The sequence below is a fragment of the Colletotrichum paranaense genome (genome assembly GCF_030867605.1).
Source record: "Colletotrichum paranaense strain IMI 384185 chromosome Unknown Scaffold_15.1, whole genome shotgun sequence".
Lineage (NCBI taxonomy): Eukaryota > Fungi > Ascomycota > Sordariomycetes > Glomerellales > Glomerellaceae > Colletotrichum > Colletotrichum paranaense.
Window position 1 is genome coordinate 777206 of NW_026848973.1, and position 27417 is coordinate 804622.

General features: G+C 51.2%; 10 protein-coding genes across 10 annotated transcripts; 5 read left to right on the forward strand and 5 right to left on the reverse strand.

Moving 5' to 3' along the window:
• Positions 1-190: 190 nt before the first annotated feature.
• CPAR01_14464 (uncharacterized protein) lies at positions 191-2233 on the forward strand (the record flags this gene model as incomplete). Its single annotated transcript, XM_060498715.1, has 1 exon — positions 191-2233. One exon carries the CDS (start codon positions 191-193, stop codon positions 2231-2233), a length of 2043 nt encoding a protein of 680 aa, XP_060342776.1.
• Positions 2234-5548: 3315 nt separating this feature from the next.
• On the reverse strand, positions 5549-6018 carry CPAR01_14465 (uncharacterized protein; the record flags this gene model as incomplete). Its single annotated transcript, XM_060498716.1, has 2 exons — positions 5549-5823; positions 5904-6018. 2 exons carry the CDS (start codon positions 6016-6018, stop codon positions 5549-5551), a joined length of 390 nt encoding a protein of 129 aa, XP_060342777.1.
• A 458-nt stretch (positions 6019-6476) lies between these two features.
• Positions 6477-6801, reverse strand: CPAR01_14466 (uncharacterized protein; the record flags this gene model as incomplete). The annotated part of the gene is made up of 2 exons (XM_060498717.1): positions 6477-6574; positions 6636-6801. 2 exons carry the CDS (start codon positions 6799-6801, stop codon positions 6477-6479), a joined length of 264 nt encoding a protein of 87 aa, XP_060342778.1.
• A 1362-nt stretch (positions 6802-8163) lies between these two features.
• CPAR01_14467 (monooxygenase) lies at positions 8164-9510 on the reverse strand (the record flags this gene model as incomplete). The annotated part of the gene is made up of 1 exon (XM_060498718.1): positions 8164-9510. One exon carries the CDS (start codon positions 9508-9510, stop codon positions 8164-8166), a length of 1347 nt encoding a protein of 448 aa, XP_060342779.1.
• A 1467-nt stretch (positions 9511-10977) lies between these two features.
• On the reverse strand, positions 10978-14126 carry CPAR01_14468 (uncharacterized protein; the record flags this gene model as incomplete). The annotated part of the gene is made up of 8 exons (XM_060498719.1): positions 10978-11310; positions 11377-11976; positions 12036-12394; positions 12457-12661; positions 12785-12813; positions 13101-13379; positions 13440-13591; positions 13657-14126. 8 exons carry the CDS (start codon positions 14124-14126, stop codon positions 10978-10980), a joined length of 2427 nt encoding a protein of 808 aa, XP_060342780.1.
• Positions 14127-14471: 345 nt separating this feature from the next.
• On the forward strand, positions 14472-15851 carry CPAR01_14469 (uncharacterized protein; the record flags this gene model as incomplete). The annotated part of the gene is made up of 1 exon (XM_060498720.1): positions 14472-15851. One exon carries the CDS (start codon positions 14472-14474, stop codon positions 15849-15851), a length of 1380 nt encoding a protein of 459 aa, XP_060342781.1.
• Positions 15852-16272: 421 nt separating this feature from the next.
• On the forward strand, positions 16273-17445 carry CPAR01_14470 (uncharacterized protein; the record flags this gene model as incomplete). Its single annotated transcript, XM_060498721.1, has 3 exons — positions 16273-16297; positions 16366-16513; positions 16587-17445. The coding sequence occupies 3 exons, from the start codon at positions 16273-16275 to the stop codon at positions 17443-17445; spliced, it is 1032 nt and encodes a 343-aa protein (XP_060342782.1).
• A 386-nt stretch (positions 17446-17831) lies between these two features.
• On the forward strand, positions 17832-20505 carry CPAR01_14471 (uncharacterized protein; the record flags this gene model as incomplete). Its single annotated transcript, XM_060498722.1, has 4 exons — positions 17832-18057; positions 18337-19088; positions 19154-19415; positions 19469-20505. The coding sequence occupies 4 exons, from the start codon at positions 17832-17834 to the stop codon at positions 20503-20505; spliced, it is 2277 nt and encodes a 758-aa protein (XP_060342783.1).
• A 3698-nt stretch (positions 20506-24203) lies between these two features.
• CPAR01_14472 (aquaporin related protein) lies at positions 24204-25220 on the forward strand (the record flags this gene model as incomplete). Its single annotated transcript, XM_060498723.1, has 3 exons — positions 24204-24509; positions 24588-24891; positions 24946-25220. 3 exons carry the CDS (start codon positions 24204-24206, stop codon positions 25218-25220), a joined length of 885 nt encoding a protein of 294 aa, XP_060342784.1.
• A 219-nt stretch (positions 25221-25439) lies between these two features.
• On the reverse strand, positions 25440-26774 carry CPAR01_14473 (epoxide hydrolase; the record flags this gene model as incomplete). The annotated part of the gene is made up of 3 exons (XM_060498724.1): positions 25440-26140; positions 26193-26390; positions 26450-26774. 3 exons carry the CDS (start codon positions 26772-26774, stop codon positions 25440-25442), a joined length of 1224 nt encoding a protein of 407 aa, XP_060342785.1.
• Between the last annotated feature and the right edge of the window lie 643 nt (positions 26775-27417).

A 27417-nucleotide genomic window follows, 5' to 3' on the forward strand; every position in this document is an offset into this window, starting at 1 on the left:
AAGGTGAGAAGATGATTGTCACCTGAAGGATCGGGACCCCTCACAGGGCAACGTCTTCGCGAACGCGTGCTCTTCGTCATCATTGTCATCAGCAAATTTCGTTTCACTTCTTCTTCCCAACTATAAATCACTCAATGTGTCTTCCTGGAGGTGTGTGTGCCTGACTGCGTCCGTCACAACGAAAGCAAACATGGAGAAGAGACAGCTCGCAGATGCCCAGCCGCGGCCGGCACCCCCGCCCCCATCTCGGAAGCCGGGACTACGTCAACGGCTCATGTTCGCCGGTGTTCTCTTGGCTGTCGGTTTGTTGAACATTCATCTCACAAGAAAACACCGTCTAGACCAGGACCACGGAGGGGAGCTTGTGCCAAACCCGATCCCAGTACAAGAATCCCCGTTTGGTCGGTTCCCTCTACCCAAAGATCCTTTCAAGCTCATCCCTTGTACAAATGCTACCGTCCCGCCGGAACTCGATGACGCTGATCCCGAGGAGACGTGGTCGAAAACCTTTGATCCGGACCCATCCAATTGGAGCTGGGGAAACAAGACCGTCTCCCTTGATGGCAATGATAGTGACCCCTTCTCCGGCCGAGGCATCTACCTCTGCGGATATCTGGAGGTGCCACTAGACTACACCAACAAGTCAGACGGCCGGATCGTTCGACTCGCAATCATCAAATACCAGGTCTCGGGCCTAGCCCGCGTAGGTGAGCCCGACAACGGCACCAGAAACCCACCCCCCGGCGGCAGAAGCGAGCGCACCCTCGTCATCGAACCCGGCGGCCCAGGTGGCAGCGGAACCTCGTACGGCTGGAGAGTCGCGGAGCAGTACACCAAGCGCTTCAGCGATGGCGAATTCGACGTGCTGGGCTGGGACCCGCGAGGCGTCAACATCACCCGCCCCTCCATCTCCTGCTTCCCCTACGACGTCGACAGAGACCGCTGGTCCATTCTGACGGGCCAGTACATCGAAGTGTCCGCCGACCCGGAGCGTCAGCTGCAGATTGCCGACGCGATGAACGACGCCACCTTCAAGGCCTGCTGGGAAGTCCACGGCGACCTCGGCCGCTTCATGGGCACATCCATCGTCGCGCGCGACTTGGAGGAGATCCGCAAGGCTCTGGACGAGGATGAGTTGACGGGATACCTCGTCAGCTACGGCACGGGGATCGGACAGACATACGCCAACATGTTCCCGGACAGTGTCGGTCGGGTGATCCTCGACGGGACGGAATACGTCCGCGATCATCGCGAACTAGGCGGCTTTGGGTGGACCGCGCTCGACAACGGCACCCATGCCTGGTACGACGGGTTTCTCGGCGAATGCATCAACGCCGGACCGGATCACTGCGCGCTGGCAAAGCTCAAGAGCAGCAGCGGGGAGCCCCTCGTGCTGAAGGATCTGGACAAGCGCATGATGTCCCTCCTCACGTCACTCATTGACCGCCCTGCCATCGGGTACACCGAAGAAAGCGGTCCGTCTCTCGTCACGTACTCGGTCCTCGTCGCCGCAATCTACTCGGCTCTCTACAACGCCCAGAGCTGGCCGGCCCTCGCACAGATGCTATACGAGCTCGATCAGGGCAACTCGACCTTGGCCGCTGCGTACCTGGAAGAGCGGGCCTGGCAATACGACCCGACGCTCCCCGCGACACCCAATAAGCGGCCTGCCTCGGATGAACTCGCCTTCATCGTCATCTGCGCAGATGCCTACGACGCGCCGTTGCCACCCGACGGTCTCGTCTGGTGGGAATCCCTTTGGGCCAACATGTCGTCTCAGTCCTGGGTCGCGGGCAACTCGCGCTTCTTCGATGTCTTTCCTTGCCAGCAGGTCCACAAGTACTGGCCCGAGCCGGTGGACGTCTACCGCGGGGACCTAAACCACACGCTCAAGAACCCGATCCTGTTAATTGCGGAGACGTATGACCCGGCCACGCCGCTGCGTAACGGGCGTAGGTTATTGAACGAGATGGGGCGGAACGCGAGGTTGATTGCGCATCATGGGTATGGGCACTCGTCAAGGGATACGTCTGATTGCACGGAAGGGATTGCGAAGCGGTATATTCTCGAGGGGACGTTGCCGAATGAAGCGGAGACGGCGTGCTATGCCAACGAGAAGCCGTATCTGTATGGCGTCAAGGACAAGAGTGTGAAGACTGCGGCTGATGAGGGCTGGGACCCTGTCGCTGCGTGGCGCGAGCATCAGCGAGAGATAGCTCACATGCATTTCTGAAAGTTTGGGGAGTGATGAGATCTGGGCTAGTGCGATGTACTAGAGAGCAAGCAGTGTACGTCAGTAGATAGGTACTATAATAGGAGGGACTTGAGCCGATTTATATCACAACCCCCCCTCCCAATGCCTGTCGGCTGTCCTGTATAATGTCTGCAATCGACCTTGTAAACTCAGAATTTTCCGCCTAGAGTCTTACACAGCCTCTGAAAATGGTGCTGCTCGCAAGGCATCAATCTTCATCATTGTCCCTCACGAAAGCTGCTGGGACGCCCGAGAATGCACTTGTGACGGGCGCCTAAAGGGGAAATTCTAACTCCAATCCTCTTGCGGTTATTTTTAGGGATGGAACCACCCAAGCATCCTTCGAACAACACGACAGAAGGAGGGAAAAGACTTCCACCTACTTTCCACGACACTAGTATGCTCTCTGTCTTCTTTCCGAGCACCAAAGTGCCATTTGTTAGCGAAGTCCGTGAGAAAGGCCATCATTCAGCGTATGACTGCGGTGAAGAGAAAAACGAAACCGCAGCTGATGGTCTTATTTATGATCGTGTCAAGTGTCCGAGAGAATCTATTCTTGTCAGATAGAAGACGACTTCAGAGTGTATTTATATATTTTCTTAGTTCTTCATAAGCCCTAAATCCAGAGCCCTTTAGGCTCAAAAGGTGGCGCTGAGTCTTCATCCAGCGAATAAGTTAGTCAATGTAGCAACAACTTGGAGAATGGGTCTTGAGCAATGAATGTATCGAATCTTGATGGAATTATGGGAAACTTTGAAACACGTAAGTTTACGCACTCCTGCAAAAAGTCTAGGTGGCGAGTTTTTCACTCAAGCACGATGGCAATTGTAGGTCCAAATGGCCGTGACGCGGGTGTGCCCTTCCTTATCAAGGCGTGAACACCTCGATTGTCACTAGGCAGCGATATGTAAATTAAAGCATAAGTGAGTTCGACAGAAACCTGATGCGGACGCAGTTCTCGATCAACGAGACAGTTTGAGTCATGTGAAGAGTGTTTATAAACCATGATAGAGCGGAATGTCTATGTCTTGTATGCACGAAGAGTGATAGTCTATGGTAGTTTAAATATCGCCGTATCTACTTGCAGTTGCAGTAGACACTTGAATAGAAGATTAGCAAGCCGTAGAGACTTTCTCATGGCAGGAACTTACAAATCTTGTGCAATGGCGCCGCCTCCGCCGGAGCAACCATCGTAAGCGCCACCCCCCGACTGACACTGTTTTCAAGAATCAGTATCCGAGAGCCAACTAAAAAAGTTCAAAGGAAGTTTACCTTGGCCGGGCAGCCAGCGATGCAGTCTTCCTGCGTGCTGTAGACGTGTCCAGTCCAGGCGTGTGCGGTTAGAGGCGCTGTGAGGGCGATGACGAGTGTGAGGAGCTTCATTTTGTGATTTACGTAAAGATGGGTATTGTAGTACAGACGTGGGTTGCGAGAGATCCAAGGGAGATATGTCGAAGCTTTAGTTGGTGGAAGATGCGGTCTACTTATACAAGTTGGATTTCGGAGCATGCTACATGCAGTATTAATAACACTAGCAACTGTCGACGCTTGTAAAATGCCAGATATCGGAGCCCGAGATTGTGAGTTCCCCTTCACCAGATCGTTCTACCTTAGATACTTGGGGTTGTCCCTGAAAGCTTATTAAATTGAGCTGGCAAACCAAAGTCTAATTTGTTGGCTTACGGGGCCAGTTGCTGGGAACTTACGCTGGTTGTAAGATATAACCTGGCGGTATGTTGTGGGGATATGATGCGACAGGTGCCTCTTTGGGCCGTAATACCCGAGCTCTAGTTCTATACAGCTACTCAAAGACTTTACTTTTATTTAACACGCCTTCAAATACGTGTATAGCAAGTGGCTGGCTTATCTGCTCATCTCTCAGTCTGGGCTAATCTGCTGTAAAATGAAGGCAACAACGTTGCCCGGTTGGATAATCTGTACAAGTCATGCAACCACCGGCACTACGTATACTCGTAACAATCAAAGGCTTTAGTATCCACGCGCATTACTCAAACATCTACAACCCGAGAGCGAAAGAAGACCCCGGTTTTGTTGTATGGAGAAAGCCCTGGCAATCGAGACGAGGTCGTTCACCGCACCGCCGACCTATCCGACGCAGCTCGAGCATGACTCGATGAGAGGGACAACATAGGATTGGCCAATGAATGAGCTATGAATACGACAAATGCGTATTGGGCTGCTGTTGCAGACATCAACATGGTTCGCAAACTTGGCTCAGAGCAATAGAGCATCCTGAACAGGTTAAGTTCCTTCCGACATCGCTGTTGTATTTGACCAACAGAGCATGTCGTGTATGAAGTCATGAGTGAGACTGTGTCGTCAGATTTTCTCCATTTCCAGGGCGCAAATACCGCTCAGACCAGAATTCTCCAGTGGGTACAATCTTTGCCTGCCTTGGCGACGGAGTCTCCGGTCTACCACATCAGCATCCAAACCAATAGCTGATGTTCCTTGTGTGGTCCGGAAATCCAGGACCCCTCCGAGTCATGGTATCATGCAACAGCGCGACATGTACATTCGTTCTGGGAAAGACGACTACACGTACTTAGGTGCAATTTTGCCCATAAAAGTCCCGCCGTCAATATGTGATTGTTGTGCTTTCGGGGGATTGCGGGTTTATCGAGCTGAAAAGTGTCCTCAAATCGCGTGTTGAAAGACACTTCAGAGTTTGAGATGAACGCCAATAATCTATTCACTGTTCCGCAGATATCTACTCATCGACGCATAACGTGAGGTGCGTGAGGTGGAAATAGTCTTAGCTGTTGCAATTGACGCGGATTTGCGCTCGCATGAAGCAAGAAGTTAAAATCAAGAGCCTCCAGAACGATCACGAGCTAATGCACGTATTATAGAATTCAATATCAGGAAAAACAATGCGACTCTGCAACAATTGAGCGACTCTTCTATATTCTGTTCCAAAATTTGACGGAAATCTGTCAAAATAGTCAAGCTAACTTTATTACGAAAAAGCCAACATGAAACCGAAAAGCTCGGTCAAGAGCACATCGCCATTGCGGTATCTTTCGATCTCTAAGAGGATTTTACAGGTTGAAGACGGAATGCTTCGTACACTGGACGTTTTATGTCTGATTCCTTTATGTTTGACTGCAGCTAATCTGAATCAGCCCGTTGGAAGGCTATCTGAGAGAGGTTGAGGTATTATGAAGGTTTGAGAGGCTGTGCGGCTATTAGCATCAATCTTTTCCAAATTTCAATAAGTTCAAACATCGGACTAGAGTAGCCAGTGCTTGTTGTGTTATGTCCTAATCGTACTCAAGAACTCGTCCCTCGAGCCCGTGAATAGTTCGCAGAGGAAGCGCCAGTATAATTTGTTGGTTGGTCAGCGTATTGGTTCTCAGCATCATTACTGAGGCCAGCTATACGTAACTGGCGCTGGAAAACGGACAGCATGGTGTTTTCGCTACTTCCTCGAGAAGAGTATCTGGTTGAGACGTTGACGGCGAGTTTTCGCAACATGGGTATTGATGTTGCCATGATTGTGGCTGAGATCTCAGCGCTTTCCCAGATGAAGAGGGTGCTTAATGTGTCTAGGGGAAGAAAAGGGTCAGTCTGATATGACCTCCAAGTTGATTCTTGAGGGTTCATAACCGGACGTGTCAGAACTTACATATACTTCCGGAGTCGAATATACTGCGTGATTGTGGTCCGAATAGATATAAAACCTTGACTATCCCAGTAGCTCCAGCGCTGCAGACAACATTAATCGACAAAATCCAAGACATAGAATTGATGCACCAAATGCGGAACCGAAACTTACAAGATACCCATGCTCATAGCTACACAAATGCCAATCCGTTCGTGAGTGCTAAGATGAAGAGGCCATATAATTTTCCATGGTAACAAGGAGAGAAAAATGTCCAAGAAGGCCGAATATGCTTAAGAGAGGAAAGTCAGCCACCTCAATCCTGGAAAAAACCATATGACAAAGACAACATGAGTGTAATCACCATTGACAAATATCCCAAACGGAACAGACATTTCCCGTGGCCAGCATGGCTCCGGTCCGCCAGGGCCGCATGGGTTCAGAAAGAATGGGAGCCACAGCGCGATGAAGAGGTTCATGGAGAAGATGATGAACCACAGCATCCATCGAAGCTTCCCCGTCATCAAACGCATGAGCGTGAAGGCGAACGATGTCTTGCTTAGCGCCCACGCTATGTTTGACATTACCCCGGCTGCCTTACTGATCTTGCTGTACTTGGGGACGTTCAGTATCCCCGCAAACGTAGACGCACTTAGAAGCGCGACCCGAAGATATATCATGCATGTGAACAGAACCTAGACATGGCATTAGAAGAACAGAAGAGAATCGCGGGATTGATTACGCAAAGATCCGTACTCACCCACGCCGAAAGTATGAGATAGTCGTCCGTCCCCAGCCGCCAACTTCTCAACGCCGAGACTCTCGCGTAAATCCTGAGAGCGAGAAAGGTCGTCGCGAGAACAAAGAGGACGACCAAGGACGCAATTGCTCGTATGGTTGACGACGGCAACGTATTATCCATGGTGTCCTTTCACGACGCCATTCTGACAGCGAGGTAGTAGCCGTGGTCAAGTCATGGGGCATTGAAAAGATGAAACACCAAGAAGATGGTCGGATTTCGGAAAGACGGCGGGAGCGGAAAAGAAAGATATTCAGTCACGGGCCACTAGAAGGAGCCAACCTCCCAAGCTTGGACCATTCCGTCACTGGCGTGATTCTCTTCAAAAGGGAGGCAGGGGAAAAAGCAAAATGTTGCAGATGATAGATCCCAAATTCATCTATGGCTTTCTCTTTACCAGTGAATTATAGGTGGTGACTATGTCTCCCGGGAAAGAGATTCCGGTAGTTAGCTTGATCCTCTGTATGCATCCCTTCAGTAGAGCCAAAACACCTTTTGAACACTTTTGACTCGGATTGAATGTTGATACATGTGACATCGAGCGCCTTGTGGTTTCAAGCCTGGGCAGAAAGTCTAAAGGTTAAATCCCACTCTCTACTCTATCTTGACTTCTTTTCTGTCCAAGCTTCAGCGAACAGAGTTTGGAGAGCCCTCTCGCGTATTTCTGAAGAACTGATGTGATGCTGTACCAAGATAGAGATCATGCATGTCGTAGGTGCAGTGCATTCGAGATACGTCACATTTGAAGAGAGGGCAACTGACGGATAGAACTTCAGAAGAAACAGGTAAGCCTTCCGCGGTATGCGTTCATGCACCAATTAATTAGTGGCCTGTTCAGGGCCAATGAATCGAACTTGGCCGCTTGAAATGCCGCGACAGGATGTGCGCAGGCCAAATGGTGGCACAAGCCGGGGTTCAAAGTCACTTGACTGCCGGACTCCTTACCTGTAGCTCAGACTGCAGCGACAACGGCCAAGATGCTATGGATTGTGAATGTCCTGGGTAACGAGAGGGGATTGGATGCAGCTGCCGCGCAGGGAGAGACTAGACCAAAACTAATGATACCGTGGCGCCTGCACACCTCAACCATGGTCTGAGACACTCCGCAGCATCACGTTGACTTCAGGTGCGGGAGTCTGGACTTGCGCCATCATACCTTAAACGGTCGTTGATGTACGCCAGGAACCAGAGACATTGACAAGTCATGTTCAGGCTCTGGCAATTTGCCCCCGGTCCGCTTCTCCCCAGAACTATTTACTGCATGTTCCTGACTACTAGCACTCGTCGTCTCAAACGGCACCGAATAGAAGCCCGCATGACTCCAAGAAGAGTTTTGAATTGCAATGCACCTCAGATAGCTTGGGAATGGGACTCTAGAGCAGCCAGTAATATCTTCGCTTTTCTTAACTCGCTGTCATTTCTGTCAATGTCAACTGAGATTTCTTTAGGAGGTGCCAAACATCAACGCTTGATTAGCTCTGAGGCCTAAATCCACTCAGCTGGGCTCTTTAATCCTAGTTTCTCACTAATGCCGTCTGTTTCCTGTGCTTTCTTATTCACACTTTCCATTTCAAACCCAGCCACCTTCTTGTAGACCCGACCAATGTCTTCTAGTTCGTTCTTCGGGACAACATCGTAGACATTCTCGAAACCATCGGGTGCTCTTTCCTCGCATATTTGCAAGACGTGATCCGGTCCATTTCCACGGTTTGCCATGATAATCTTGGACGTGGCTGGCAGCCGCTCCGACTCATACGCCTTCAGCGCCGCCACCACATCGTCTTGGGTCTCAACAAGTTGCTTCGCAAGAGTCTCCGCGTCGATAATAGCCTGCGATGCGCCGTTGGAGCCAATCGGGTACATGGCGTGCGCAGCATCACCAAGCAAAGTCAGGCGGCCGAAGCTCCAACGCTCAACAGGGTCCCGATCGCTCATAGGGAACTCAAAAACCTTCTCGGTTGCGTCGATGAGATCCTTCATCTCGAGCCCGCCGCACCGCCAACCTTGAAACGGCCCCTCAAACACAGACTTGTCGACTGCTTTTGTCCAGTCCGTCTGTGGCGGCGTGAGATCCTCATCATCCTTGTCTCTTATCCTGAGTTCGGCAATCCAGTTCACAAGGCTCTTGCCCTTATCTGCGGAGCGCTGGCTAATGGGATAGGCGATGAACTTTTGATCGGCGTGACCAGCCCAAACCATTGATGCTCCTGTGAGATACGGCTCACGCTCGATACAGCCGCGCCAAAGCATGCGGCCCGAGAATCGTGGCGGGCCTTCGTTGGGGTAGAGAACCTTTCTCGCGGTCGAATTGATTCCGTCAGCGGCTATCAGAATATGGCCAGTGACGCTCGACTGTCCTGCCGGCGCACCATCTCGCCGTTGCGAAAACTCTGCTGTGATGCTCTTCTCATCCTGTGAGAACCCTGTCAGAGCGTGATTGAGATTGACCGCCCCTTCGCCCAAACGCTCTTTGACGGCACTCAAAAGCAGCATTTGGCATTCGCCGCGATGAACGCTGAATTGCGGAACCGAATAGCCTGCCTTGAGACCTCGTGGCTCGCTGAGAATGGCATGGCCGTGACGGTTGTAAAAGTTCAGTTCTTGCGTCTTGACGCCGGTCTTCTCGAAAGCTTCCAGGAGTCCGAGATTACGGAGAATGAGAATGGCGGAGGGTTGCACATTGATCCCGACGCCAAGAGTTGTGAGTTGTGACGCTGCTTCGAAGATGTGGATGTCTGTGAACCCAGCGGCGTGGAGGGACAGCGCTGCCGTGAGGCCACCAATACCTGCACCAGCGATGATGATCTTGGGCTGAGGGTTTAGAAATGGCATTTTGCGGGCTCTTGAATGGCACTCGTGAAGAAGCCAACTGTGTTGTCGTCGAATAGACCGAGAAACGAGGAGCTGTTGTCAAGAAGTCATGAGGTTAGGTCATAATACAGAGAGTGCATACTAAAGCCTCCACCGGCAACTTCAAGTCTAAGTGGTTCCGAAAGTCGGAATTGGTGGAGATTCATGACTGCCGACTCTAGATGCCGCGATTTAGCAAATTCTGCAAGATCCACAGAAACTAGGACCACCGATGCAGTTTCGTTCAGCACCCAAAATCATGATTCTCCCAAGCTATTCGGCGTGATATGATCACGAACCATATTGCCACTTTGAAATTCGACGCAAGCATTGAAGTTCGATCTTGTCGCTGGGAATAGCTCCGCTTCGTTCGCTTCACCCCGCACAAATACCCCAGATCACGATGCTTTGACACCCTTCTGAACCACATGGGGATCTGGCCGAGGGGGAAAGACTCGAGACCCTGGTCCTGGTCCGGGTCCTGGCCCTGGCCTTGATCTATGAGACTAGCGGCCGAGGTCTGGGGCTGCAAGCACCCCATAAGAGAAGAAGGCGAATCCGCATGATACTCGACCACGCTCTTAGACGAGGGTTTTCGGTGCCCCAGAGATGTATTCGTCGCATCAAGGAACAAGGTTTCGTACCTGAACTTCGCTGGCGGAAATTGAGCAGCAGGCTGATTGACTACGCTTGAACGGTTGTAACCCAGCAGCTAGTGTCGGATCCTGGGCGTAGTCTCCCAGCCATTGTTTTTATCCAGCATGTACTTGTCGAAGAATCGCTGCAAGTCATCGAGATTCTCTTGCTGGTACATGTCGTGCCATTCTTGAGTCGCAGTCCAGCGCAACCTTTTGCAGTGTCTCAACAATTTGAGTAGATGGCAATACGCCTCATTCCAGATGGAAGAAGTACAACTCTTCAGATGATCGAAAGAGCTAGAATGCTCTGACTGATCCCTCGATATATAGCCCAGTTGAGAAGCTGGCAGTGGCATACATCGGAATAGTAATGTTGCGGAGCTTCGGCTTCTTGTTTTCCCAATAGTCATTCCAGGTACCATACTTATCCACCATCGCGCTGACATCCTCGCGCATCCCAGGTCCTATAGAAGACTTGTCGTCAGAGAAGGCTCGCAAATAACACCCACATGAGGAGCACACAACGCTTACAGCATGCCCATCCCATCAACACATCCCAGAAAGCACAGTCAGGAATGCCACCGCGACAGAAAGACTCCCTATAGTAGTCTCCGAGCCCTTCCTAAGGTGCTATGCAAGTCAGATGAGGAGGTTGTGCGGCAGTGATGAACCACTGCGTTGTTGCAAGCCACGAGTTCCCGGCCATGGAGACCTTCCATGTACCATTGCACCAAGGTTGCCGCGCAAATGGTCAGGGACTTTAACTTCCTCTTACCTATAAGGCTAAACATAAATCCTCTGCTGTTCAATTTTAAGATCTAAGTCCTCTCCGCGTGACACTAAAGAGTACTTTCTGTGGCTTTACAAACCACCTATTAACAGTCTTCAATTCCCCACTAAGACACTTAAACTCATACCGCCTGACTAGCTCTGGGATCAACTTCACCATCTCCAGGCTTGATATATGCTTCCCTATGCAGGTCCTCGCGCCCGCTCCGAAAGGCAGGTAGTACTGCTCCATGACCGCTAACGTCTCCGAGGAGGCGCGTTGGGGATCCCACCGTTCAGGTATGAAGTCTGCGGCGTCTGTGCCAAAGACTTTTGCGTTCCGGTGCGCTACCCAGGGATTGATACCGATGAGTGTCTGTTCAAAGTAGTTAGAACAATTTTATGCGGCTGTGCCATGTTGAATAAGGCTTTAAAGACTTACCCCAGGCGGAAAATGGGTTCCATCGACGTCTAGACCGGACCCTATGACCTCGCGCCACATGGGCAAGCCGACGGCTGGATGGAGTCGCAGGGCTTCTTTGATGACCATCTGGAGGTACGGAAGTTGCTGGGCTTGGTCAAAAGTAATGTGTTCATCGAGGCTAGAGCAGAAGCCTTGAGAATAGAGCTCTTCGTACATGCTCTTTGCGACACCATTTGTGGTGAGAATATGGTACATCGCACTGGTTAGGGAAATGCTCGTGGTGTCACTTCCAGCTGCAACATTTCCTGTCAAAGTAAGTGTTCGAACACGAAATCTTTCGTATTCCTCCGGGTCTTCCTTCTGCAGTCGTTGAGCTTTTGTCAGGAAGGTCTCTCCGCCATGCTTTTCCTTGATGTCAATATCATCGCTCTCGGATTGCAGCTTTCGCGCAAAACTTGCGATACCACGAACAGGGTTACCATAAAGGACGAGAAGTATGGGCAACAAGACGGCGTTGACGCCTGAGAGTGTCGAGAACGCGTTGGCGTCTTCTAGACCTCGCATGATGCCGTCGATATCTTGCCCGCCAGATTCCAAGAAACCTACTCGTCTGCCGAACTGGTATAAGAGTCAGAAAATTGATGCAATCGGGCAAATGAGCGGACCACCAAACTCACCGTTATCTCACCAATCACATCAAATGCATAGCACTGCATCCACTGCTGCAAGTCAAACGTCTCTCCGCTCTCGGCGAACTCGTCGAAACGCTTCAGAAGAAGCGCAATACAGCTGTCAACATAGGGCTCGTAGGACTTGATTGTCGACATGGAGTACATGCTGGCGACTTTGCGGCGCATGAGGCCATGCACGGCGCGATCGCGCGCACTGAAGAGATTGTGGTTCGGGATGCGAGGGTCTCCCCAGGCATCGTACCATCCGCTTTTTGGCAAGGGAGATGAGATGCCATAGATTACGCGAGCCATGGCCGGGTCGTCAATGCTGTACATGCGAGGCCCGATGCGAACGATTTTCCTGGCTTTGGTGGTCATCAGCAATGGGCCAGGAAGTGATTAGAGCTAAGGAATAGTAGCCACATACAGCCATTCTCATGTGCTTCGATGTCGTACGCCTCATACTTGCCCTGCCATATTTTCCAGATGTACCATGCATCAGTCCATCTGGCAAGGGCAGGCCCGTACGCTCCAGGGAGTGAAAGACATGCAAGGATGTGGCTGAGCAGCCAGCTGATGGCAAGGAGCGTGAGAGAACCAAAGAGCACAAGAAGAGACATGACAGTTTTCGCCTAGAGATGCTTTGTTTGAAAATTCGTAATGTAGACAAAGCTTATAACATATGGCTCTTGGGGGATGAGGGCGTGGGGAAACACTAGTGACGTTGCAGGATGTGGTGGGGTGCCGAAACTCACATGGTAAGTGGCGGTGGGGTAGTTGAATTCTTGTAGAAGACAGTATAAATGCGGGGTTGAAGCCATGTCGTGAGACTTCTACAGTATACATTAAAATAGTACAAGAGGCAAATTCAACGAACTCTGTCTGTTAAAGCCCATGTTTTGGAGGCTCACTTGGGGTTCAATGACTATGTCAGCTGGTGATTCCTAGCTGCCCTCTTTAGTTGATAGATATAGATAATGGTAATTGCTACTTGCTATGGATCCTATTTCTGAGCATTCATATTTTGCTGGCGAGCTTTCTCCATGTGAGGATGACCATAGAATACCTTACCTTCAGGACCATCCAGCGTTGCCGCCTTCTCAATCTCCTCGTAGATCTGACCGTTAACAGGCGCTTGCTTGGCCGAAAGGAGCGCGAAGGTCTTTTTAGCGCGGTCTGCCTTCGATGTAGATGTCACGACAATGCCGCCAAGCCGGTAGTATGCCCAGCTGAGCAGCAGATCAGCTGTGGACAGCCTCGTTTGCTTTGACTGCTCTTCCAACTTCTGCAACAGTGCTGTGCTGTCTTCAGTGGGCAAGCGACCGCTGACGGCTGTCAAAAGGCCATAGTCTGCGCGACTGTTAGCTTGGGAGATTTATTTCCCAGAGACTTGGTTAATGGTGTTAATACTCATTGGGACAACGTTATGCTTGACCTCGAACTCGCGGAGTTGCCGGACCTTGGGATCAGACAGCAAGAACGGATTGAACTCGTATTCATTGAGCTGTGGAGGGTGTTTGAGGTCGCTGGCGCTGAAGACGTCGTGGTAATCGGGCAAGGTCCTACAAAATCGCGCTCGTGAGCTTTGATCGGGTTACGCCCCGTCGTTGTGTTATTGACGACATACCAATTCGATACACCAATAATGCGAGCAACTCCCTGATCCTTAAGATCTTCCAGCACACGCCATGCATCGCGATTGGTCATGTTACCATCATAACCGCGGGGCGGGAAGTGCAGCTGCAGGATGTCGACATAGCCTTCTAGTGTCCCAAACCGCTCAATCTCCTGCTTTACGGCCTGGATCATGTGATCGCGGCCTCGACATCCTAGGGATGCGTAGGTATTGATCTTAAGGGATAGGAAGATCTCGGAGCGTATGAGATTGCTGCGGCGAAGGACTTCGGCAAAGCTGTCATTATTGGTGTAGATATCACCAGTGTTGAAGTGACGGAACCCCGCGTCAATCGCTTGTTGAATTTCGACGCTGCTGTCTGTAGGAAGTGGATGAGTGTGGCCGGGTGCCCACTTCATGAGGGTTCCCACTCCGAAGCATAGGCGGGGTATGGCTATTCCTGAAATGCTAATTGTTGACATGGCTGTTGTATTTCTCAAGACGTCGAATACATTGGATGATGTTGGCGGCACACAACAAGCCCACGTCCGGCGGGTGGGTGCTTTTACGGTGAGGAGAAGAACATGACGCCGTCCAAGGTTCCTTGCTTCATACGGACGCCTCCACATTGTGGGGTACTCCGATGTGGTGTTGTGCCGTCCCTCTAGAGCAATTCGACAAGGTCACAATACGGACCTCCTGGCACAGGCGATAATTATTTCAAAACAGACCTCATGGCTTCCCATATGGGAAGAAAAGTTTCTCATCGTTCAGACTACCGCGGTTGGTTGTTACACATCTAAGTCTTTCATTCACTTTAACCCACCATGGCTTCGTCTAAGTTTCTTCCTCACGAGGGCAAGCATCACAAAATTCGAGTCGCCATCATTGGCGCAGGAATCTCTGGACTTGCCGTCGCCAACGGCTTGCTGAAAGATCCAGCTGGGAGATTCGATGTCCAGGTCTTCGAACGCGACACAATTGCATTCAACTCAGAGCGTGGCGGGTATCAGCTCCGCATCAGCGCCAATGGCCTTAACGCTCTGAAGACAGTCTCCGACCTTGAGCTCTGGTCATTGATCCGCGAGGTTTGGGCCGGTGATCAGGCGGAAGCGCCTACCATTGTTGATCCCGATACTTTCGCAGTCCGTCTTCGCCTCGGCGATCTCAAGTTGTATCCCAAGAGTCGAGCCATACCTAGGAAAAGACTGCGTGGTGCTCTTCTACAGCCATTACTAGTTCAAGGGCGGGTTCACTTCGACCACACCTTCGCACGCTTTGAGCTGATGCCCGGTGAGCGATGCGGCGTGCAGCTACACTTCGATGGCCAGGCTTCACAGGAGGCTGACATTCTTATCGCATCAGACGGCAGCAACAGCCAGGTCAACCGACAGGTTGGCCTTAACAACAAGATCAAGCTAGACAGCATGACTTTGATCCAGTCTCGCGGCATAATTTCACGATCTGTACGAGATGAGCTGCCCGAGTCGCTCGTCGAATCTGGCTCGGTAATGTTCTTGGGCGGCAAAGATGTTGCTGGATTTGCATCCGTCTATGACCCCCAGAAGGACCCAAGTACCAGCGGCACAGAGTCATACACCTTGTTCTGGTCGGTCGGTATACCGAGGGCCCGGGGAGACGAGCTGATAGCGAAGGCCGGCTCGAATCCTGAGAAGATCATTCCTCACCTCATAGATTACTTCCAAAACGACCTTGGCTATGGCAAACCTTTAGAACTCATCATGAGATCAGCGACTGAGGCTGTCCGGACGGGCCTTGTGACCAGCTCCGTCAAGCCGAAGACGGATTGGCGAAACGGTGTTGACAAAAATTCGCGAGTGGTTCTCCTCGGCGACGCCGTGCACCCCATGACGCCTGGCCGAGGCATGGGTGCAAACCAGGCGCTGACTGATGCCGCCAATCTTGTCGAACTTTTCCACCAAGCAACATTTGAGCAGAACGTGCCGTCGGATGGGGAACTCGCCGCTTTAGCGCGCACATTCGACGCAGAGATGTATACTCGCGCGTTTAGGATGGTGAAGGCCAGTGAGACCGTAACTTCGCTAGATTTGACGACGTTATCGGGTAAGATGATGATTACCTTCGTCGGAATGGCTATCACCGCGATGGGATGGCTCATTTCTGCCTTAGAGACTATTGGTTTGAAAGCCGAAGGGAAGGTAGACTATGTATCGCATGAGAAGTAGTGCATATAGGAGATCTGTGTCTACAGATTGAGCCAATGTGCTGATAATCGAAAAGGATATTATGAAGGTAGCGTGACAATGGATTTGCTTTACCGACTCCTCTGTGTGATGGACATTCTAGGAGCGAGCACAAGCCAGAGACGAAGGCTGGACACGGCTTGTCGACAGGATCCTGGAATTTGCCTGGGTAGTTACGGTGGTGGCGTTGGATGGGATCCGATAGTTTCTGCAAAGCCTGGATTGTAGAATAAGTTCGCCTCGCGGTGCGGAGTTGCGGGGGTCCCCGGGCTTGGCCATCAGAGGGTCTGTGGCTCCAGCCTGGCTATATTAGGTGCATAATTCAGATTCAATCCAGACGTCAATCTGAACTACAGCTTGCTTTCTTCTCCACTTCACGGCGTTGACAGGCAAAAGCTTAAGCATGAATGCCACAATCGAGTGGTTCGGTAAGTTGCCGCCACATTCAGTGTCTCTTAATTACTGCCGAGATTCGTGAGGCTCATTAATCACCCAGGTGCTACCACGTTTCGCGTGAAAGTCAACGGTCTCGTCATCTTCTTGGACACATGGCTGGAGCGTCCAGATGTTCTGCCCAAAGTGTTGGCTATCGACGATGTGGATGAAGCGGATTACGTCTTCATCTCCCACGCACATTTTGACCAGTGAGTGTCAGACTGATTCGCATTACAGTCACTATTATCTTTCCACAAAGCCGACTCACTAGGTGTCCTTTAGTCTTCCCGGAGCCGATAGGATCGCAATCAAAACCGGAGCACATGTTATTGCTAATGGCGAAGCCATTAACGTCCTTCGGTCAGCTGGAGTGCCCGAGGACCAGTTGATCCCTGTATCTGGTGGCGAGCGCATCCCTCTTTTTCCTTTCAAGTGCCGTCAAGCTGCATCTCGTGGTGAAGTTGACATCGCTCCTGGGCCACCAGGCGCTCCTCCAGCTCCGGATGCTAGATTGGCCGCGGCCTCCGTCCATGTCTGGCCTTCACTGCATTGTCTCATGCCTGGTGGCTCGCATGCCGATGTGCCTGCAATCATGGATACAGGCAAGGAGTATATTGGAGGAGCAAGCCAGTACGCTTGCACACTGGATATCACATTCGGTATGAAATACGGCCTCCTCAAGATCGGCGACCACATGCCTCGAGATGCTATGGACTCGGGCATGCGCTCTTTCGTAGACTACGTCAACGGCCCGGCGAGGGAATGCATGTCTCACTTTGACGGAGGGCAGCTAATGTACAACTTCCTGTTCGGGGAGGGCAAGACACTGCTGTGGAACGGACATCTGGGAGGGTACGATGGAATACTGAAGACGGTGCAACCACAGCCAGACGTGCTCATTCAAGCAATTGCTGGACGGGCGAACTTGAATGGAAGACCGTTTGATGGATCTGCGGCGCAGTTCGCGGTGCAAGTATCGAAGCTTCTAGGAGAGCCAAAGAAGGTGATCTGGTGTTTGCACGATGAGGCGCCGATCAAGCCGTGGACGGTGGATATAAGCCCAGCTACGCAAGCGGTCGAGAAGGAGACGGGTTCCAAGGTGACTGCACTGCAACTGGGTACATCAGATATGCTTTTCTGAACATTGCAAAATAAAAGTAACACAAAGAAGTCAGATCGGGGCGTCAGAGCAGTTTGCAATACAACGCCTAACATAACGTCTCAGCTTTAACGACTTCTTGACATGCTTGAGGCAGTTCCATCTATTAATGTGAACGGGACTAAGCTTGATTGAGTAGGCGAACTGAGTCCCGCCCTCTGTGACATTCGCGAGTTACGGTGGCGGTTGGTAGAGTGCAAGACGGGAGTTTCTCATCGGCATCCCTCCACCCCCGCGGCCCCGCCGCCATTCTCCACATATTTCGGGATCCCCCACCCCCGCCGCCGCCGCGGTATCTCGGAACCCCAACATTCCCCATCATGCTCCGCAGACATACCAAGATTTCACACCTCAATAAATTGTTCAACATGCGATCGCATACCTCCGCAGTTGCCAATCTAGGTAGCAATGCCGATAACGATGGCGCTGCCGACGGTGTCGGTGACGGTAATGGCCCCTCATCCTCCCCGTCTTCCTCCTCCGCCTCCGCATCACTGCTGTGTCCCGAATGCGGGCAGACCTTCCGTCGGCGCGAGCATCTAAGTCGACATCTGGACCGCCACTCCGGCCGTCGTTCTCACGCATGCAGTATCTGTAAGAGGGCTTTCTCTCGAAGGTGTGTATCCTCCGTGTCTTGGATAGGCTGTGTCCAGTTCTTCTCCTGTAACGTCTGTGACTGACTCTCAGCGGGAAAAAGAGACACGTTGAAACGGCATGTCCGCACACATGGTACTGCAGTCCTCGTTGAATGGACGCAAAACAACGACGGTCATCTCTCACGAGACCAACGTCGTGCGTGCGAAGCCTGCGCCAAAGCTAAACAACGCTGCGATGGTTGCAGGCCAGCACCTTGTACCAACTGCACAAACAAAGGTCGTCGCTGCTCATACCAACCAAATCCTGGCGACGACGAGACTATCCTCGTTGCGCAGCCTGTAGCCGATGGCGACGTATCCCCTGCCCCTACTCCGCCTTGTCAGAACTTGCAGCCTATTACTTCGCAATCTTGCGTCTCGGACCAACCTCCGCTCGAGCCAGACCTCCTATGGGACGCCCTCTTGACCCCTGCCCGATTTCTGTTTCCTTTCTCACCGGCTACTTCTCTCGGAGTTGGGATATCAACAGACTTTTGCTTCGGAGACACTGCTTTGGCTACCGTCGTTGAACCTGTGGATGACCAGAGCGTGCAGAATAGCTTCGGTGCAAAAGCAACACCAAGAGTAGGTGTGGAGGCCGTTGGGGTCATTACTGGGCCAGGCAACCTGACAGCGGAGGAGGAAGACATCTTGATCGCTGAGTACATTCCTCATGTACCTCCCATGACAGCAGAAACGCGAGCATATATGCTCCAAGCCATCAAAGCCCGACTGCCACAGCACGAAGCCCAAGGGCTTGAAGCCAACTTCCCATCTTTGCGACACCTTGATGCATATATGCAATTGTATTTTGAGCACTTTCATCCGCGAATGCCTTTGTTGCATAAACCGACATTTCAGGCGTCACCCGAGACGTGGCAGCTAGTACTCAGTGTGTTGTGTCTTGGCAGTCGGTACTCCCTAGCGCACCACCATCACGATCATGTTTTGCTACTGCAGCTAATTGCCCAGCACATGCTGAAAAGAGATGTAAGGCCCATCATTGGAGCTTTTCTCATGGCATGGTACTAATGTGACAATTCAATAAATTGCAGATTCAAGAGCTATCGAGCAATGACGTTTTGCCCTGTGCGCAATCTCTATTGTTGTTCCATCAAAGCCAGTGGCTCTCGGGTGAGCGGAGCATTGTCATCGAGGTGCAATTCTACCGGAATATCCTCGTCACCCTTTGTCGCCAACTGCTGTCTCGAGAGGGCACTTTGATGCACACGCATACATCCGCTGAGGACGCGAACCACGCATGGTCCCAGTGGATACAAGCCGAAGCCAAACGAAGGATCATACACTTCACTTGGAGTAAGTCACCTTCGCTGAACCACCCTCGTGCTACGAAACTTACACACAAAAAGCGTCGGAGTGTCTCCAGGCGACATTCTTCATGCTTCCTCCTCTGCTCTCAATTGCTGAGCTACAAACTCCGGTGCCCACAGCTGATGCGTACTGGTCATCGAGTCAAGAGCAGTGGCACCTTCTCCCGCCACCGCAGCCTTCATTAACTATTTGTGCTCTACTTGCACGCGTTGGTCTCGGCGATGTCGTGCCGGCGAGTCTAGAGCAGCCGGCTAAGTCTACAATACTGCTCTCGGCCATCGTGCAGCAAGCTGCCGAGAGCGATCTGCTTCGAGCTATGGGGCTCGGCTCTGTCGGCAGTACTGCTAGTCAACCCGGTCTAGCTCTAGGAATGGGGACGATGCTCTCCCAGAAAGCCTTCGATGCTTTGTCCCAGGCAGGATGCTCTCAGATGTTGCGCGAAACGGACGCCGGCACCAACTCGAATGACTTTGCCTTGCTCTCCCGAGTCCTTTCCATTTGCTCAGTCACACCGTTGCGGCTACTCAACCCCTACGGCAAATGGCAGACGACAGATGCAGGTCACAGCAAAGCCCGGTCTGAACTGCTGAACATCATACCGCAGAATGTCAGCAGAGCAAGACACTGCTTGTACTACGCAGCGCAGGTTCTTCAACACTTTCGCACTATGAGAGTGGCAACAGTACTCGACATCCTTAGCGTCTTGATCTGCGTGCTCTACATGGTGGTGTACGCAGATATTTTTGAGCAACAAGAACCTAACTCCGCCGGAAGTGGGGCCAGCACCGGAACATCCAATACGGAGATCATCCGACTCGACCAAGTTGTTGACATAGATCTTTTAAACGGCTGGTTGGAGGTCAGAAATCATAAAAGACCTCACATTGCTGGGGTCGGTCTCCTGCACAGCGGCCGCTGCGTGCCTCGCTTGTATAAAGAAGCGTCGCGGATTATGGCAACCGGGTCCTCGGTCTCGAGGATGGCTAAGGAGATGTCGATCATTCTCGAGTCACAAGCTAAAGGTTATCCTCCAGACCTTATAGATCGCCGACAAGACATACAGAGAGCGGTGTGAAGCTGAGTTGAGTCACAACGAAAACCACGAGGGCACAAAATGAGGCAAGGCACGACGATGTAAACCACAACTTGATACCAAGCATATGTAAACGGTTCCTGCCATCTCTTTTACGATTTTAGTGGGCTGGAATCTGCTAGACTGAACTACGTGGCAGGGAGCGCAGATGTGTGGCCCTCGCCAGTAGAAGCTTCGCAGGCTATGTCGATGAAAAAGGGCACCTTTTGTCTCAGGTACCCAAAGAACCGATGAAGGTGCCAATTCCACTAATTGGTCGCCATAATATATATTCCTCGCAATGTTTCGGTAGAAGAATCATCCTTCGACCACGCTTCATAATCCAGTTTTTCGCATCTCGTCTGCGTCCTTAGATGCTGCTAAAGACATTGTATGGGCCAAGCTGACCGGAGTTGTCTTCGTGGTCTGTTGTGTGTATGGATTTTTGATGTTTTACCGTTGCTCAAAACTTTCACAGGGGATGGTGATCACTTGGCTGTAACAAATAAAAGCCATCTGTGAAGAGACCACGTAGCGGTCAGGGCCCGGCATTTGCAATATGGCAAGCCGATCTCCAATCTCTGGATTTAACCGCAACACATAACCGCTCTGCGTGTCGTAACTTTCCACAAATCCAATAGCTATCAGACCTGCGGTGGAGTTGTACGTGATCCCCCTTAACCGGTCGGTCCGGTCAAGCTTTAATTCTACGTCGTAGCGCTGGATGTCAGGTCGATGAGTCTCAGTTTCGGTTCGTCATTCAGCAGGGCTAAGTGAGTTGCGTTCGGTGAGCAGCTGCCAAGGGCAGCGCTAACATCTGGAAATTCTTCCGGAGCCTCACTCATTTGAAGCGTAAGGGAAGGAAAGTGCCACTACTGAAATCGCCACGTGTTCATCCGGCCGTCATTCGTGCCGATGTACGAGCCGCAAGGAGAAAAGGGCAACCATTTGGATGTCTGAATTGGCTCTTCATCCAATTCACTGTATGGGTATCCATCGATCTTCGACAGTGGTTGACTCTCTGAGTGCCTTGCATTCCGTATATAGCAAGCTCATTCGAAAGTCCAATCGCCAAGATCTCACTGTCCTTGCTCCAATCCAACGTAAGATCAGTGTGATCGTGTTCCAACTGCGCCTTAACGATAAGGGGTGGAACCCTTGAGGGAGCAGAAAGGGGTCCGCCATGTTTTCGCTATCCCAAACGCTCACGTTCCCTCGGCTAGAGTTATCGCAAATTTTGAACGATCAGGTGAGGATTCAGCGTTCCTGAGCGCGCGCATTAGAAGTGCAAGAATCGGCTTGCTGAATTTGAAGATTAAGGGCTAAAGATCAATATCGATGATTCGAACCAAATCGGAGTACTTTGTGCACATGAATTTGCCATCAGGGGAAAAGCAAATATCTTGATCAAGTTCAGGCTGACTTTTGTAGATAGATGCAGCGTAAATAAAGAGAGGAGTAGAAGTGTCATTAAGATGTTTGACGATACTTTCTCCTGGCCAGTCCCGTAAAATCCGGTAGGAATTTTGTATCTCTTCAAGCTGAGTCTTTATAAAGACTCTAATATCGTGATCGATAACGGAGCATGGTATTTCGTGAAGCGCCACGTCTTGATGCAAGACCTCATATACATCTTGCCGGAACCCAAACCGAATCGGAACCTCTGGCCGACTGGTGAGGAAAACTCGGACTCTCACTTCCGTAATGGCTGCTAATTTGGTAAACTTCTTGAGGAGCATCCGGCTTCTATCCTATTCAGGGGATTCAATGTTTCCGGTGTAACGTTCATCTAGCGCGTCGATGACGAAGACAAGCGTTAGGACTAAAAGTCCATCAAACTTCAGTTCTTTCGGCGGTCTCGAAATCAGTCCATCAAACTGTGTTTGGAGTTTTTCCCCAGCTATATCAGGCTTCTTTTGTACAGCCTCCATTTAGGTTTTCTTCGAATGAGTTGCCTAGCAACTGTAGTGATAAAAAGGTCGGCCCTGTTGCGTTCATCACTAGTCCTGTCAAAGAAAAAGCTTGCGGCATGGTGTGAGCACATGTAACCATATAGCATCTATTGCACCCAATAGTTTCGGCATATGTTTGGATTGTGGCTGGCATGTAATAAAGACTACCGTTCTATCAGCCGCAAGCTACAACTTGATCAGACCCTTTGTCGGCACTTTGACGTAAGCTCATCTTTTCACCCTGCACTGGTGTTGTGAGCGGAGCAAGGGCATGCTTGAGTCCACTTTCGAACTCATCGATGTCTCCGCCAAAAGAGAACCGGAAAGAATAATTACGCGGCAATAACATCATTTGCCCGGATGTATGACATAGGACACCAAATGAAAGTCGCACTTGCTACAACGGCCGTACTTGTGGACTGCGGCATATTTCGGTACCTTTGAGCCACACCCTTAAGCATTACACGATGAATAATATTCGTAAGGTATTTAATGATAAAGACTTGCGATCATTTCCTAGTCCTGGGTAGCGCTTCCTATCTACATCTAGCAATGAATCTGGTTATTGGAAAAAGCGACTGGAGATCCCATACCATCTATTTGAGAATTGAGCGAACATTGCTATTCACTAAATTGCTAGCGCTATTTGATAACGGAAGTTATCTCTTCCGTACTCGTGTTCTCTATGACGCAAACAAGAGAGTGAGTGATTTAAGAACGGCCCACAGCACTTCGGCAACTGCCTTCCTGGTGCATGTTTGAAACTTGACTATCTCGTATTCGGCGTGACATTTCAAAGTGATACGATGTTGTTAACCGGCGCAGCCAGCATCAACTTCAATGATGAATCCTACTTACGCAAGGCAATTTGAACCGAGTCGCACCAATCTGATGTAAATGAGAGTGTGTCCAACAGGTACAAGCACAAACGCAACCCTCTGTTGAACATCAAAACAATTTCTCGAACATCTCTGCCTACTGCCTGTTTCCGTTGACCGGTTGACGGCACGGAGGCTTTTGGGACTCCTAGTTCCAGCCACTAACAAAATTGACGGACGGACGCTAGACTTTCTATTTCGGATTTCTTGATATGGAGGATTGTGGAGCACACGTAAGTGGATGGCGTGGGGAATGTCCCGGACGAGGAGAGAGCCACGCAGAATAAGAGCGACGACCGAGGCGTGAGACTTAGGAATTTCAGTCTTTGTCAACAAATCAAACGCGCGATGATGGGGTAATGGAGGCGGGCGCGCGGCCTGGTCGCTTGTCATCGTATCGAGTCTGGAAAGGGAACGGCGGCGCGGCAGATTAGGAGATTCCAGCACGTCTGCGGCTTACGGCAGCTTCAACGAATGCACCTATGATTGGGGGCGCCAGGCTAAATGTCTCACCATGGGGGTACCACTGACGTGCGCACCGCATCACGAAGAGTCATTAGAGCTGCTTGCAGTTAACCACGTTCCAAGCCACACCCGTTGATCTAAACCCCCAACGGAGAATTTCTGGCACGGCGTTTTGTGATATTCCTTTGTGTTTACCCCCTATGGCTGTTATTCCCCCATGCCTAAAGTAGGTACAATGTCGCCATCATACATGTTCAAAAGGGTCCCCTCCCTTGCACTCGGATGTTTCTCCCTTCCACCCATGTCCCTTGATAGTGATAGCGCTACCAGCACCGACGCAAGCAACTGATTCAGAGGCCAGAGAAAAACAGAAACAGAAGGGAGATAGAGAGAGGAGAGTTTAAAGATGTCGAAACCCCAGGACCGCCACCATGATCATGCCAACGGGCAGCACCACGAAATCCCTCAAACACATCTCAGCGCTATGGGAGGCCACCTCGTTGCCGCCTCGGGCGAGTTCGTCGGCACTTTTTTCTTCCTGTACTTTGCGTACGCCGGCAACATCATGGTGATCAAGCAGGGGGCTTCCTCGGCCGGCGATGGCACGCTGAGCAGCGATGGCGTAGTCTTCATCGCTCTATCGTACGGTCTCTCTCTGCTGGTCAATGTTTGGACTTTTTACCGCATCAGCGGAGGCCTCTTCAATCCTGCGGTAAGTGCATATATTTTCACGGGCACACAACCATATCCTGCCACACTAGTTGAGCCGCATGCTGATGGACGAGACTAGGTCACTCTCGGCCTTTCTCTCGGCGGTCAATTGCCGTGGATGCGGTCCGCTTTCCTCGTGCCGGCTCAGATGCTGGCCGCGATGTGCGCCGGCGGACTGGTTGAAGCCATGTTTCCGGGCCAAGTTTCGCAGGCAAACTCGCTGCTTGGCATTGGGACATCTGTTGCCCAGGGACTCTTCCTTGAGATGTTCTTTACCGCACAGCTCGTCATCGTTGTTTTCATGTTGGCCGTGGAGAAGTCTCGCGATACCTTCCTCGCACCAATCGGTGTCGGGCTGGCTTTATTCATGATTCTCATTCCAGGTAAGTAGACTTTCTACTTCAATTTCACCAGACGAGTTTTTGATGATCGAATAGGTGTCTGGGTCACTGGTGGCTCCCTCAACCCCGCCCGCAGTTTTGGGTGCGCCGTTGCAGGCAGGTCGTTCCCAAACTATCACTGGATCTACTGGCTTGGGCCATGCATGGGAGCCGCTCTTGCAGCTGCGTACTACCGATTTGTAAAATGGGCTCACTATGAAGAGGCCAACCCTGGCCAGGATCTACCAGCAGACCCGAAAGATTTAGCTGCGGCTAACTCGGGAAACCACGGGCTATCTCACAGCTTAGTACCCCATCGTCATGAAGTCTGATCTAATTATCTACATGTATAAACGTTGATTATGTGTTTCCAGCATGGCATATTCTTCTTATCTGGCGTTTGAAAAATTATAATTCATTAATGGGCATAAGGGACGGAAAACCTTTACGGGGCTGGTATATGGTTGATAAATGGTCATCCTGAAAAGAAGATGAGATCAAGAGTGTGAATATTCCTGGAGTAAAAGTCATAGCGGCTTTGCCAAACTGATTTACAACTTTGATCGAAGACTTTGTTTCGACAGCACCTCCGCAACATCGTGCGCACCACCACCCTTGCTGAACATTTCCCTCAAATCCTTGACCAATATCTCAGGCCTCTCATGAGCAGCGAAATGCCCACCATCACCGTGCGTGACAGCAAACACAACGGGACCCAGAGTCTTGGCATGGCTCATCGGCGGAACAATTAGGTCCATGGGGAAGATGGATAACCCAAGCTTCACCCGCGGAACCCACGTAATGTGCTCCGTGTGCGGCTTAGGGTGCGCAACCTCGTAGTAAATCCGCGCGCTGGCCTCGGGCCCAGCCGTCGAGAACTGGTAGATGGAAATCCAAGTCAGAAGCTCGTCGTCGGTCCATGGATATGAATCAGTCCAGTCATGCAGCTTCTCAAGAATCCAGGATAGTAGCGCCACGGGCGAGTCGGCCCACGCAAGGCCCAAGGTCGCCGGCTTGGTGCTCTGCTCAAGGTTATATCCGCGACCCTCTCTCTGGAACCACTGGCTTCGCTCAATGCCTTTCTTCTCCTTCTCAGAGTAAGGGAAGAGATTTTTGATGTACTGTAGCGGGTTCTTGAAGAAGGACGGTGGGCTCGCGGAGACCATGTTGATGTGGGATGCGAGGACGTGGTCTGGGTAGAGGAGGCCCATGAACCGGGTGATTCCAAAACCCCAATCGCCTCCTTGAGTGACTACATGATTCTTAGCTCGTGGTCCGATAGCTGTTCAAGCATGCACACTTACCATACTGCTCGTAACCGAGCTTCAGCATCACCTTGTGCATGACCTCGGCGTACTGAGGTAGGCGGAAGCCTGGTTTGTCCGGACCTTCCGAGAACCCAAAGTTAGGAAGAGACGGTGCCACAACATCGAAAGAAAGACCATTCTTCTCCGTCGTCAACAGCGGGAGAATCTTGAGGACCTCAAGGAAGCTACCAGGCCCTGATCTCAAGTCAGTCATGGGCGACATACGTGTGTAGAGTGGGCGAGGTGAAACATACAGCCGTGAGAGAACAGCAGCGGCACAGCTCCAGGTTGCTTGCTCTTCTGGTGGATGAAGTGAATCTCGAGGTCGCCGAAGCCATCCACTGAAATGGTTGTCGTGAATTGTGGCAACTCATTCAGCTTGGCCTCTGCAGCGCGCCAATCGAAGCCGTTGCGCCAGCGCTCGGCCAACCTCTTCACTTCTGAGACCGGGGCGCCATAGTCCCAGCTTTCGGTGAGTGCAGACTCTGGTGGGAACTTTGCGAGATCGAGCTTGGCGTGGAGCTCCTCGATCTTTGATTGTGGAACCTCGATCTTGTACGGCTTGATTCCGGATGCCATGATGTGGTTTTGTGTTTTGACCCTGTGAAGCTTCTACTCGGAATTGCGGCGTGAATTATTGCCAACTGTAGATGGTGTCTGGAGATTTGCCTTCTGCAATTGCTTCGTTGGCTGCTTCGATGAGGCTGGACAGGCTGGTTCATTGACGATGTTTTATCCCGATGGTCAACAAACACGCCCTTATTTGGACGATTCGGATGTGCATATGGCGTCACAATTGGGTGGTCGTGACTTGCTACAGTCTTACTAATCCGCGTTCGCTGTTTCGGTGCCCCTAAGATATGTATGGTTGTCTGGTTGCATCGGGAGTGAGCGTGAGGGGTCTCCGAGGTCCAGCACGGTTGTTTCTACAGCGCTAAAAGCACCAAGGTCCTAAACTCACTTACTGATGGTCTCTGAGGGTCTGACATCATGGATGAGCCTGGTGGGCCTGAAGTGAGATCGTCGCGTCGCAAAGGCGCGATAATGACAATCAACATGAAGGGCGTGCTGATAAATGAAAGCTTTCTTACAAATGAAGCCTGTTGGCAATTTTTCAGGCCAGTCCAGGACATTCATGCGCTGAGTTCGATGCAGGAGTGAAGGCATGTGCTCGGATTTACTCACTCACTGAGTGCTCATTCACAGACGCTCACCTCAACCA